Genomic DNA, 13,543 nt, shown 5'->3' with positions numbered 1-13,543 from the left:
AGTGGCTAGGGCGAAGAAAGTCTGGGCCTCTCTGCTTAGGCTGCTGCCCCCAGGACCCGACCCTAGGTAAGCAGCCAAAGATGAATAAATGGATGGATGGAAAAAAAAGGCTTAAGCATAAACAGACACATTTTTATGCATTCTTTTCTTTTTTTTTTTTTTTTTTTTGCACTTCATAATGCTCCCTCAGCAGACTCCATTTAGATACCAAAGTTTTCTGTCCAATTAAGTTCGACTTGATTATTGAAATTAGGCTGTAGGGTTCCCACCTTTCTGCTGGTGTAGGGTGCTCAGGTTTGGGAATCAATTAGAAAGTGTTTATCCTCAAAGTAGAAAAAAGTGTCTTTATTAATTCAATCATGCTAGCTCTCCAACTAGATGGTGTAAGTGAATCTATGCTAATGATATACCAAACTGCAAGCATGAAATTAATAACTCAGGGAATGGAATTGATTTGCAATTCATTCCTAAAGTAAAACTAAGTGCAGGGATTTCTCGGGCCTAAATTTTTGTCTATGCCTAAATCTTGCCAGGTTGTCTAAAGAACTTCATTGTTGACCCGTTACATTTGGTTTGCAGGCAGCTGTGGTCCATGTCAGCGGTTACTAAATATAAAGTTAGTCTCATTAGCCATCATCACACATTGGTTAAATAACATCTCCATACTTGACCCATCCCCGTGGGAAGCTGTTAGCCGCAGCAGTGAACTGCAGTTGTGGCTGCACTCGGGAACCATTTGGTGGTTTAACCCCCCAATGAGCATCAAGCAGAGAACAGGCCCGACCAGCATTTGAACTCCAATCTCCCAGTCCCAGGGTGGACACTGTACCACAAGGCCACAAGAAGATGCAGAAAACATCCTGGAGAAACCGGTCCGATTTTAAATCATTTTGAACCATGTAAGAAAATCAGAAAATCCAGAAGAACCCATCCAGGGATGTCTTCAGAATGTTTAAAAAGTCTGATTTTAGAAATTGTGAAGCCAAGAACAATAATCAGATTTTCAATTTTGGGTGATTGGCTTTCAGAAAAATGTGCTCACTGATGAGATTAGCAGCTTTTAAAACAAGGTTGAAGACCCACTTTTATGGTTTGGCTCTTAACTCTCTGGGTTAGATGTTGCTACTTGTACATGATTTTACTCTATTTTTACTTGCTGGTTTTAATTTGTAACTGTGCAGCATTTTGGTGGCATGCCTCATACCTGTAAGGGGCTCTATAAAAAAAAGATGATGATGATGACATTTTAACTTTTTTAAGTCGACATGATTTGGAAAAGCAGTAAAAATCTGTTTCTGTGGTTTAACAAAACAAAGTAAAATGGCGCATATGATGTCATAACGAATGTCAGAACATGTGCTGTAAACAAGTTATCAACCTCTGTAAATGTTGCTCACCAAACCCAAAATGTTGGTCCAATGCGTTTGTTTTGCTCTGTTGTATTTATGCATCATGGTTACATTTTCTATGAATTTGTGTTGCATGTCAATAGAAAATGAGTTGCTTTGCTGTAAAATTGTGCAATATAAATACATTTATTGACATTTGTCTAAGAGATGTAGTGGCACTGAGCCAGAAAGAATTGATGCCCTTTAGGTGAACACTTAACATATCCGTCTCACTGCAGCTGCCAGTAACATAAGCCGATTTATGATGAGACCACCACTTATGCTTCTGCCAGACCCAACCAACCATTAGGGACAAACATTTTGATCTTAACTGAAAATTATCTGATGGACAGCCAAATATATTCTTTAAGTAAAGTTGCAGCTGGTTTAAAAATGGTGACTGCTTTGAACCATGTAGATGGAATGCCATTTCATTTTATTTGGCTTTATAGGTCTCATCCAAACTACTCTGAATTTTTTCAAAAAGCTGTAACAGCTGCATTTGCACCAGTGGACAATAAGGTATTTTTAAATATCAACTGAATTTTTTTTTTTTTTCAAAATAAGCCGTTTTATACATACCCACCATTTAGTGAGTTTCAAAAACAACCACTACTGTAAAAAATAAAAATTACCTTTTTTGTATCCTACTACTGTTGGAATTGAAAACAAATACTATTTTGAGACCGTTTAGCCAACCTGTGAATCTTTGCTCCTTTATTTTTGCTGCTAAAAATAACTTTACCAGAAATTGATGCAGCTAAATTAAAGGTATTTTTTAAACAAACACTCTAAAAGGATCAGTATTGCAGAAGTGGCCTCAGATTCTTCAGGTTAAACCAGCTTCAGTCCAATAAAAACATGGATTCCCTCACACACCATTAAATTAAAACAGACTACAGACAATATCAGGTTTACAAATAGTATTACATTTTATTAATATATTTTCATAAAACAAGTTTAAGACTGTATCAAAACTCAGTAAAAACATTAGATTTTTTAACCATTTTTTCCTAATGGTGATTTCAGATATGAAATGTACATAATTCACATAATGTTGTGGATCGTTGTTCCCATCACAGATATGCTTTTCTGTGTGTGTGATGGGTACGTAAACAATCTTTTCTACGCTCACAAACTATAAAGTTATATTTTTTTCCCATGGTAGTGATCATAAATCTAGACATACAATTAAAAAATAAAAGCATTTCCCACTCAGGTCCCTCCCTCCAGATTCCCAACTAGATTTACTGATAAAACATCAACATAATGGAGTTGTTTCATTTCACAGGCACACAATTATGTACATCCCCCTTTTACTCAATGCTTCACCCAAACTGACAGCAGGCAGTGCACTAAAACTAGTAGTGCAGGCCAGTGGTAATAGAACACTATACGCCCACCCACCCCTCACACCAATAAAAACTAACTGAACACAAGACAATGGACCCACCTTATTGACAGATTCTCAGCCTGCTGTGAACCACAGCATTCCAATGGCCCCCATGCTATCGTTGTAGCAACCCCATAGTATTCGTCTTGTGACCTTGGCAACTGCAAAACCAGTCATCTCACAGGCAGCTTCAGTGGCACACATTTACAAAGAAAAATATATAAATCATATTTAAGCTACATCTACAACAGGCATGATCAGAGTAATGTCCTTGTGATCACGTACCAGAGAAATGTCAGTGGCATGGCGAGTTCAAGGATATAAAATTAGATGGGTTTTTTTTCTTCTTGTTGGTCTACCAGTCAATGCTTTCAATTTCACGCAAGACACATAGTGCAAGGTTTAACAAGAATTTGCATAAGTGCAAGGACTGCGTGTTATTATCAAGAGGGAGCAAAATAAAAGAACAGAGGTTGATCAATATCTGATAAACGAAACAATTTGAGTAAATTAAACATTTCATGTGTTCAGTTTGCCATTTTGTATTTCATCCCCTCTGGAAATAACAAGTGCAAAATCTTAATAAACCTAGCTGAAGAGCAGAGAAGAATGATTTAGAACTCAAAGATTAACGTTGTGGGAGAGAGCCTCAAGTCTGTTGTCATTTTGACATTTGCACAAAGGCCCAAAGGATCTCAGTCTTTCCTGTTTTTTTTTAATCATTTTCTATACAATAGAAATAGGAGATCATCGCAGATAAAATTGACTCGTCTTGGCAAAAACAGATGAAAAATAAATGTAAGAAGTCAAAAGCAGAAGTGAAGGACGGGAAAAGATGGTGGAATTAAAAATTGTTCTCCATCCATTTGTCCTGTGATAGTTTTAAAGTTTTACGTTACAGAATCTGATCCATGATGGTCAAATATATATGGTTGCTTGCTCCTCTACAAGGCCAAAGCCATTTCATTGATAACAAGTAAAATTATCCTTGTTGTAGTTACTGAGAAGCACCCCTACAGCACACCTGGTGAATCGCAGGTGAGGGTTAAGGAGGCACGTAGGGAGGTGGTGACCTGTATGCCGTCATGTTCTTGGGTCGTGAGCCTTTTCCTTCAATAGGAACTGTGAATGGTGGTGGGGGCTGGTAAGGTGGAGCATTTGGATCATCATCTTGATAAATGGAATACTCCTCCATTAAATCCTGGCTCAGTAGGGTGCAATGGGGGCCAGCCATGTTGGGATACTCTGGAGGAGGAAGTGGAGGCTTTTCTTCCTGAAGGATAAGTGGAATGCTAGATGATGGTGGTGACTTGGAGTCATCCAACTCATCAGCAAATATTATAGGAACTCCCTTCTTGATGAAAGTTGCCTGTTCCTCTATAGTCATTTTCCCTTTACGCTTCTTGCGATAGCAGACCATGGCAATGATCCCAGCTATGAGCAGCAGGGCAGCTACCACTACAGCAGGAATTACAGTGTGCAGGTAGACGTCATCACTGCTCCTACGACCTGTCCCAGGAGACGGCGTGGCGGTAGGTAGAACGGGCATTGGCACCTCACCCGGTGGAACAAATGAGTAGCTCTGGCATACGTTCTTACCACGAACAGAGATGTTAATTGGTTTAAATTCAGGCTCCATGGCTTTGACAAAGGCCGGTTTAGGTGTACCATGGGGATCTGAGATCCTGTCACTGAGAACTTTGATTTGCTCTTTAGGACAAGAACTCTGCTGCAGACTGTTAATGGTCCATTCAACCACAATGGATCCCTTTGTGATGTTCCTCAGGGTCACTGTGCTGCTGTTTCGATCACCGAGGGCATAAGACAACTTCTTAGTCAACAGAATCTTTTTGTGAACATCATTGGTTAAAGTTTGAGGGTCACCGTGAAAACGAGCCGCAAATACAACTGATGGCTTGTCATTGTGAGACCAGCGGTTGACACGAACCTCAAACGCATCCATAATGCTCTTCCCTCCCTTATCAGTGGCCAGCATGAAGTACTCGTGTTTCCCAACATTCTTCTCTTCTGGAAGACCATACAAAAGCTGGATAGTACTATTGAATTGAATCCATGATGTTTCATTTACTGGTTCTTTGGGAGCCCTGTTCAAAGTCAAACGGAGCTTATCAGTAGTGCCATCCTCTTGGTCATAATATGCATCAGAAGCAATTTTGACCTCAAAGTACGTGCCAACCCATGCTGTCACCTGATCAATAGGGTTGTGGATCTTTGGGTTCTCATTTAAATCTGGGGCTAGAGAAAGAGGTGTTGTACGCTTCGGTGGTTTAGCAGTGGTGAATTTTGGTTCCCGGGGAACTGGGGTGGAGCTTTTTGTTTTCTTGGGTTTCCTCGTGGCAGGCGGTTTGGGTTTTTTGGTGGTGCTTGGTGGCGTTGGAATGGCAGTGGGCTCTGGAATTGTAGATCTTGTCATACTGGGCTGAATGGAGATGGTGCTTGTAGTTCCTAGCACTCTGGTAGGTTGTGGAGGTCCAAAGACAGGTGTATGGGCTATTTGATCTCTGATTCTCATTGTAGGCTTGACTGGTAGAGGCAAAGGGCCTCTGACTGGTGAAACAGAATTGTCTGTTGCTGGAGCAATAGATGGTGAAGTTGGGGTAGGAACAACACGTGAAAAGGGTTCTTGGTGAATAGTAGGAGGAAGCAAAGATGGCACTGGAGTTGGAGTATTGTACAACTGCCTCCTGACTCGTTTCACACCAAGGGGCTTTTTATTCACAATGTGCCAGCCAACCACTGGATAACCCAGCCTGGCTGACATTGTCCCCTCTTTTGCTGAGGACTGGACACTGCTAATGTCAGGGACACTGCCCTGATCAAGGGCACATCCGACTTTCCACGATAGCAGAGCCCCATTCTCAACCACTTTCTTAGCATTTCCTGGTCCAGCCATGAAAGCAGACATGTCAAATAAGCGGTTGTTGACAACAGGGACCACTCGCATGTGCTCCAAAGGCACATGAGAAAATTTCCTCATAACTTCCATTAAAATCACCCTCTGTTCAGCAAACATCTTTGTCAAGTCGGCATCCAAAATGACAGTGAGGACTGTAACAGGCTCTTCAGAGCCACAGGTGAAAGGCTGGAGGCCACTGATTTCAGACTGGAGAGTGAGCAGGGCAGGTTCAGTGTCTGCTCGTTCTTCTGGGTATACTTCAATAGTAAATACTGTACTGAGGTGTTCTGGGCTGCTTGTTTTTCCACTTATCTGCTCCCCTGACACTAAGATATGATAAACACCTTTATCTTGTTCCAGAGCCAAACCTCTCAGAGTGCAGCTTTCTTTGTCCCAGTATAGCCAAGAGGGTAAGGTCTTTTTACCCATTTCTGTGAGCTTCAGGACAGAAGGGAAGAAAAACAATTAGTATTTTGTACAACATGGACATTACAGAGGTCAAAAACTAAATGAAAGGTCACTGTTAACTTTTGATACATACTTTATCTATGTCAAAAAATGTTGCACAAAGAATTATTAAATAAAAATAAATATGAAGAGCATTTTAATGTTGCATCAGATGTTCATGTTTTCCTTTAACTTTACTAAATTCTAATACATTTAACACTGTATTTAACCATTGTTAAAAAAGAAAGTAGAGCTAGACAACCCGGAAAGTCACGCTGCATTGAAATGAATGTATAGTATTATGGAATAAATACTCTGAATCTCTTCCAAAAACCTGCTTGCTGATTTCATTCAGTTTATCAAATCCTGGCAAATATGAACAGGAAGCAGAGTGAGCTTCTATTCATAATAACCATGTGAGTCATTGCTCATTATTTTGAGTTATTACCCTGTGACAGGATATCATTCTGTAACGGCATTCAGACCAATAATAATCTCATCTCACTCATATGTCTAACTGGAACAAATTGCTACACAGTGAGCTTCAATCAGCACAGATACAGTGATCATAACTGAAAGGATAAATATTATATAGTACATTACATGTTTCAGTGATGATGATAAATTCTGGTCACTGTGCCAACTGTAGCTCAGAGAGAAAATATAATAATAATAATAATAATAATAATAATTTTACACTACCAGCCAGATTAAAGAACACATTTATTGTTTTTTTATAATGAAACCTCTTTCACACAAATTTATTCCCATAAAAAAATGCTTTTCCTAAAGTAAATATTAAAGTGTTATCCTCTAGTAGCTTCCGTAATAAATTCTATACACTGCATATTTGTTAATTTATAAATTGATTTAGTCTCATCAAGTCTTACATCACTTACATGGACACTGCAGCTTTCATGAGTAGGTCTTAGAGGAACCTTTAACTGGAACACCTGGCCCACGATCGCTGAAGAATCGGGGATATTTGTGTGCACTTCACTGTTCTTTGCAGGAGAATCAGGGATAGCTGTTGGCGGAACTTCACCTACAGAAGATGCTACAGCCTGGAGCTCAGAGAGCACAGAGGACTGCATAGAGGCCTCTAGTTCCACAGATATCATGTCCACCAATGTGTCTTGCTGCTCTGGCAGAGAGCCATGGGCCAGGGTTGCCAGAAGTCCTATTACAAGAGGGAGAGTCCTACACCAAAGAAACGTACTCCTCCTTGCAATCCCACAGCTCATGGCTCTCAGTGTATAGTGCATAGTAATAGGCCTTTGGGCTGCCCAGCAGATGTCCATGAACAACTGAAAAGGCCACATGCACTTAAGTCACTGTGATGATATGCTTGTGGGTCAGAATCTCTAGTGATTGGTTATGCTCACAAATGCAGCGGTTTCTCTTTCTTGTCCTCTACGATCCATGAAGAGATCTTTGACAGCCTGTCAGATGGCCATGTCAGTCCGCTATGGGAGATAAAAAAAATAAAACAAACATGAAAATGAAGCAGCAAACACATAAACCACCAAAATAGCAGAATTCTTACAGCTCAACAGTGATGTGTCGGTCGCGAACGAACCGGCTCTAAGAGCCGGCTCTTTGAAGTGAGCGACGGGAGCCGGCTCGTCATTGGGTGCCGTCCCCTCCCCTCCCCCCTCCCTTCTTGCTTTGGTGAAAGCTACAGGTTACTGGTCAACATGTGTAACTGAGTGTCCAGACTGTCCACACACAGAGCAGTAGGGGCAGGGAAGAGGGAGGATCAGACTCAGACACACAGCAGAGCACATGCAGGTGGAGGGAGACAAGAGGGAATGAGGAAGAGGAAAAAGGCAAGCGAGAGAGAGGAGAGTGCGACGAAGACGGTGAGAAAATGAGCGCCAGCAGTCGGAAAGTGGAGATTTCTTAAAGTGTTCAGTTATTAAATCCATAGAAATGATAAATATTTGATATATTGCATTTTTTTGCATTAGTAAATCAAATAGTTTTGCACTATTTTGGTTTTAAATGTACTCTACGCAACAGAAAGCCACTTGAGAGCCGAAAGAGCTGGCTCTTTTTGGTGAGCTGAGCCAAAAGAACCGGTTCTCAAAAAAGAGTCGGAATTCCTATCACTAGTAGTGATTCACTACAGCTCAAAGGGTAATTTTTAGGAACCTATTCTACATATTAATTGCATAAAATAAAAGTTGTTGGAATAAAACATGTATTTTGTTTCAAGCAACATTTCATAAACATAACAATCATAAAAAAAGCTAAACTAATACATTAACAACTGTTTCACGTTGCATAATTCCTGTATACGAGTACAGAACAGATTCAAGTTTGTACGCACCATACCTGAAGAAATAATACACCATATTGTGAACGAGTAAACATTTTAAACACAAGAGAGATGACTGAGACTGGTGTGTAAAAAAGCCACGTGAGGGAGTCTGTGTGAATCTCTCGCTCAGTCCGACTTTCTCTCTCCTCTGCTGCTTTACCCCCAAATTCCACTACCTCCGCTCCGCTCCGGTCCGCCCCCGCCTTCCGCAGCCGCTCGCTTCCAAACTCAATTTTTACTGGTACCCACTCTACAACGGCTCCGCTCCGGTGCGGAGACCTGAGGGGGGCAAACAAGCATGCGCGGGATTTTCGAGATCTTGCGATACAGTCCGAGCAATAAACGCAGAAGTTAGATCCAAACACCCGTTGTGTGGGAGAAGCATCGGCATGAACTGTTTAATCTGCCCATCATTTGTGTTGAGAGATCAGCAGTGTTTGGATCAACAAAGTGTGACTACTTTGATAGTAGAAACTGTATTTATGGCTTACTTTTGTGCATTTAAACTTCAGCTGCCATTGATAGTTGTTAAACCTGTGCATATGAAACAAAAAACGCCTTTTGTTTATCGATTTATTGTGAAAAACGGAAATTGTGCTTGCTCCTTTTCCTGTTGGGCCGTTGTGATTTTTGTCCATTGACTGCGGAGGTGCTCCGGCGTCCGGCAAAAATAGGATCGATTCTATTTTTGCCGGACGCCGGAACAGAGGGCGGCGCACGGCACCGCACTGCCGGAGCACGGCCGCAGTAGTGGAATTGCTCTGATTGACTACAACGGGACCGATTTTGCTCCGGCGTTCGTGTTGGAGCGAAGCGGAGCGGAGGTAGTGGAATTTGGGGGTTAGTTTGGTGACTAGAGTCATTTTAAGGTCAGAATGTACAGATTAGCCTAGCCGAGGCTAGCAATGGCCTATTTACTTCTGAAAAAGGAAAATTGTTCAAATTACTCTAAATATGCCAATATTTATTTAATGATGATAAATTATTGGAAGCTTAGAAATTTTGGGTCATTCCGTTATTTTCCTTTATATATAATAAAACTGCAGATTGCCAGACTCTAATTTCTTTCTCGTGGCATTTTGAGTTACAGCTATTCTCCTGAGATGCAGCCATGTCAAAGGCTGTTTCTCTTGGTTGTAAATTGTAATTAGGGAAACCTGGGGGTTGGAATTAGCTTTCACTGTACTGACCCAGCCAACTTGAATTCTGCAGCACTCAACGGGATGGAGGAGGGTCAGCCATTTGCCTGGAATCCCCATGCCTGCGTGGCACAAGACTGTGACATCAACTAATGCTCTTAATTCCTTTTCTTCACAAAACCGTAACAAAATACCTGCAGTTCATTGTGCTTACTAGTATAGAACGAACCTGGCAAATAAAACCTGAATCTTTGTTCGAAAACAGTCTGTCCTAAGAATGCCCTCTTCCATTTTAGTTAGCCCTCATTATTTTTTAAAGGGGTTCATTAGGAGAGATAATTAAATGGCAGGAAGATGCCTAATGTATTTACTCTACATAGGTAGAAGAACACTCAGCTTGGAATGAGCTATTAAGTGTGTTAAACATCAAGTGAAGGAGTAATTACTGAAAACAACCATGCATGAAAATGGGGGGTTGGGATAAAAAATAAAAACGGTTGGGGTAAAAAATAAAAACGGTGAGACCCCAAATGCAACATATGTCTCAGATAAGGTTGTTGTCTCTTTTACCAACACATTTTACACAAACATCTATGCTGCAGTCTCTCAAAACACATCCACCCCAGAAGACATGGTTCAAAATATTATCCACATCCCGCCTGCTCTCCGCCACATGGCTGCTTTACTCGTGCATATATTTATGCCTCATACTCGGTTTTTTATCATCACTGAATTTATCAAAAGTAATTTTAGAGACATTTTCTGCTTCTGTTATCAGTCAACACAACAAGTCTAAAATACAGTTATGAGAGACAACAGATTAACCAGCCATCACTGATTTCTCAAGCGTGACTTTGTCAAATAAAATCATTACAGAGAATAGCTATGCTTCGATTTAGGCTGCATTAAAATAATCTGTCAACGTTAGTCTGCGTGCACAAGAGAACAAACTAACTGGGGTAGGAGGTGAGAGATAAAGCAGGGCTTCAAACTCGTGTTTTGATAACAAAGAGAAGTAGCAGCCTTCCAAAGAGTTGCTAGTTTTATTATAAAAATGATACTGACAGATAATAACAAGGGAATTTCAAACTTGCATATATTGCAACTGCTTCATTTACAAACGTGCAGCTCCTTTCATTTCTACAAATGTTCGCGATTTTTCTGCGACGCATTTTATCTACAAGGACGTTTACACATGAATGTATTTTCTATAATTTGGCGTGATGGTTCTGAAATGCAGCAGAGCACGTTTGCTACAAAAGTTGGACCAAAATTCAAAACAAGCGCCAACATGTTTTACATAAAGTATTAAAAATGAGGTAAATGCATCTGAGTCCTGGGGCCTAAAGAGCCCCGTCTGTACTTGGACTAGTTCCTTCAAAACAATGAAATCATCTTTTTAACACGTTGATTTGTGCTTTAGTTATAACTTCAAGGCTTGAAGTATGAAGATGGTCAGATTTGGAATATTGAAACTTAAAGATCAAGCTGACAGGAAAACTGTTTACTTGTAATTTAGTAAATATGATCGGTTGCTCAGAGTTTCAGGTGTAGGCTGAACGTAAAAACTGTCTTCTACCCCTATTTCCTGCACCAGCCATCGATAGGAAATAGACGGGGAAACGCTCGGATTAGAAAAAACAGTGACAATTGCACATCACATTGTGAGCCAATCAGAGGAGAGTTGTCAGATTACATAAGACTCACAATCCTGCTGTCTTCTGCTCACTTCTAATGTGGCTCACTTCTAGTTCCTGAAACAGGAGCCCCAGAGCTTTTCCCCAACAGAGATTGACTCAAGGCATTCATTTATACTATGGCCACTGCACATGGTCTTTTATCATCAGGGTTCCCCTACCCCATTGTTCATGTAGCTTTAAAAAAGAATATGGACAAAAAAAACTTTTTAAATGTATGTGACTCAAAACAAAGAAATCAGCATCAAACTAACAAGGAGCGATCCATTTGCCGCCTACTCACAGATACAAAGAGGTAAGACTGAGTCACAACTCGTCTAACTCACTGACCAAGCTGAAACAAGCACTTTATCCCAGATTTTCATCTTTGGAAAGTTCAGTGCTCTCAACCCCCACCTCTCCTGCATCCCAAACACCATGTCCTAGTATTATCTTTACAGCAAAAGAGCCACAGACTGCTATTAGCAAGCTGAACAAAACACACAATCCACAATTAATTCATTGCTTTAATAGTGACAAATACCAAAAATATAAAACTACACAAAATATTTCAGAGTATGCATGACACGCCACCCTCGGGCTGCTGCCACGCAGAATAGTGGGGTGAGGGGCGGATAATGGGGGAGGAGGGAGCTACTTCTGAGCTTCAAAGATCGCTTTCCCCAATGTGGCCTAGATTTGATCCCGTTCAAGTTTCACAGAGTGTGAGTAATTCAGAAGCTAAAATCAAACATCTTATTACAAGACAGGAAATGTTTTAACACAACAGAGGGAAGTGTTCAAATGCATTGCTCAAAGGTACTATGTCAATGACCAGACATGAGCTCAGCTGCATCTTTTAACCTCAAAGATAATTAGATTTCATTTGAGGAAACACCGAACAATCAAAATGTGGCTCAACTAACTAGTGCAAAGCTTGGTGTCTTTACATAAGTGGTTATTATGCCTTGAATTTCATTTTTGGGAACAAAAGAAATTTATTTTCAATTCATCAGACTTGTCGTTTTGCATTTAGCCTAATAAATCAAACATACTTTCCTCAACGTCAGGTATTTTTAAAATGTGTAAACTGTACATTAAAACCTTTTAATTTTGTAGCTCACAATAAACAAAAACTTAAGACAAAACAATTTGAGAGAGCGATGTGTTTTAAGATATTAGAGTTTTAGAAGTCATTTAAAGGGGTCCTAGAAATATAAATCCCATTTACCCTGTTGTTGTACAGTATAAGCAGTCTGGAGTTCCTAATGTCCCACACCAAAAAGTCTGTACTGTCTCCGATCTGCTTTCTAAGCAACTAAGTAGTTTTTAATTAGCCTGGCCTGCCAGACTCCTCCTCTGTTTAATTCTGCACAGAGAAAGGGTCTGGGAACTCTCCTATTCAAATAACCCCACGCCCTAAGAATTTTAACTGAGCCAATCAGCGCTGAGTAGCGTACGTCACACACCACAACGCCGAGTTTGTCATAAACATGGCGACTGAAGCTGCAGCTCCTTCCTCTGTTCTAATTGACTTGGACACATCTTTAAAACAAGTAGAAGCGCTAAAAGCATTTCTTCTAAAAAAAAAAAAAAAAAAGATGTTTGCGCCGTTGCCAGTCGCCTTTTTTTTACTACAGCATCGCGCGGTACAGTCAGCATTTCCGTCTTTTTTCTGATTGGTTATTTTTGAGCTGCCTAGTCCCGCCCCTCTGCCTGTGAGTTTCCAGACGCTTTCTCTGTGCAGAATTAAACAGAGGACGAGTCTGGCAGGCCAGGCTAGTTTTAATGGCAAAGGAGAAATGTTTCATTCTGAGAAAAGCTGGTTTACCACATCATATCCTCAGACATCACTTTAACTTTCCATGTTCCAACCCGCTTCAACTAGCCTAGAAGCTAGAAAATAATTTTCCGAAGCAAAATGATTTTGCTACGCATGTCGGTCTAGTCATGTTGCATTGGAACCTCCGCAGCCCCAGCCAGTATTGTGGATGGCCAATCACAGCGAGTTTACGTAGAAAAACAATGTATGTGTTATATGTTTCTTTGTGTTATATTTTTTCCAATGATATAACAGCAGACTGTTCTACTGACTCACATCTGTAGCAGTCCAATCACAGCACTCCATTGGTTTGCTGGGTGAATCACAGTGCTCCATCAGCCACATGGGCGAGATGTTACTGCAACTGAGTGAAACTAAGATGACGACGGTTCCGTATTGGTCCAATCACAACGCTCTATTGGTTTAGTGGGCCTGACA

The 13,543-nt window shown here is 40.6% G+C and overlaps 1 protein-coding gene across 1 annotated transcript in view; it reads right to left on the bottom strand.

Moving 5' to 3' along the window:
- Positions 1 to 2,296: 2,296 nt before the first annotated feature.
- The window catches only part of LOC107391059 (dystroglycan 1), a 15,261-nt gene continuing 4,014 nt past the window's right edge, over positions 2,297 to 13,543 (bottom strand). Inside the window, exons 2-4 of the mRNA XM_015968106.3 lie at positions 7,531 to 7,611; positions 7,045 to 7,452; positions 2,297 to 6,136 (exon numbers count right to left, since the gene is read on the bottom strand). Coding sequence (XP_015823592.3) covers positions 3,827 to 6,136; positions 7,045 to 7,452; positions 7,531 to 7,569 — 2,757 coding nt within the window. The 5' untranslated portion in view covers positions 7,570 to 7,611 and the 3' untranslated portion in view covers positions 2,297 to 3,826. The remainder of the gene's footprint in view (positions 6,137 to 7,044; positions 7,453 to 7,530; positions 7,612 to 13,543) is intronic.

Source organism: Nothobranchius furzeri, chromosome 15, assembly GCF_043380555.1.
Source record: "Nothobranchius furzeri strain GRZ-AD chromosome 15, NfurGRZ-RIMD1, whole genome shotgun sequence".
Taxonomy (NCBI): Eukaryota; Metazoa; Chordata; class Actinopteri; order Cyprinodontiformes; family Nothobranchiidae; genus Nothobranchius; species Nothobranchius furzeri.
The sequence above is the reverse complement of the archived record's forward strand: the minus strand, read 5'-3'. Positions and strand labels throughout refer to the sequence as shown.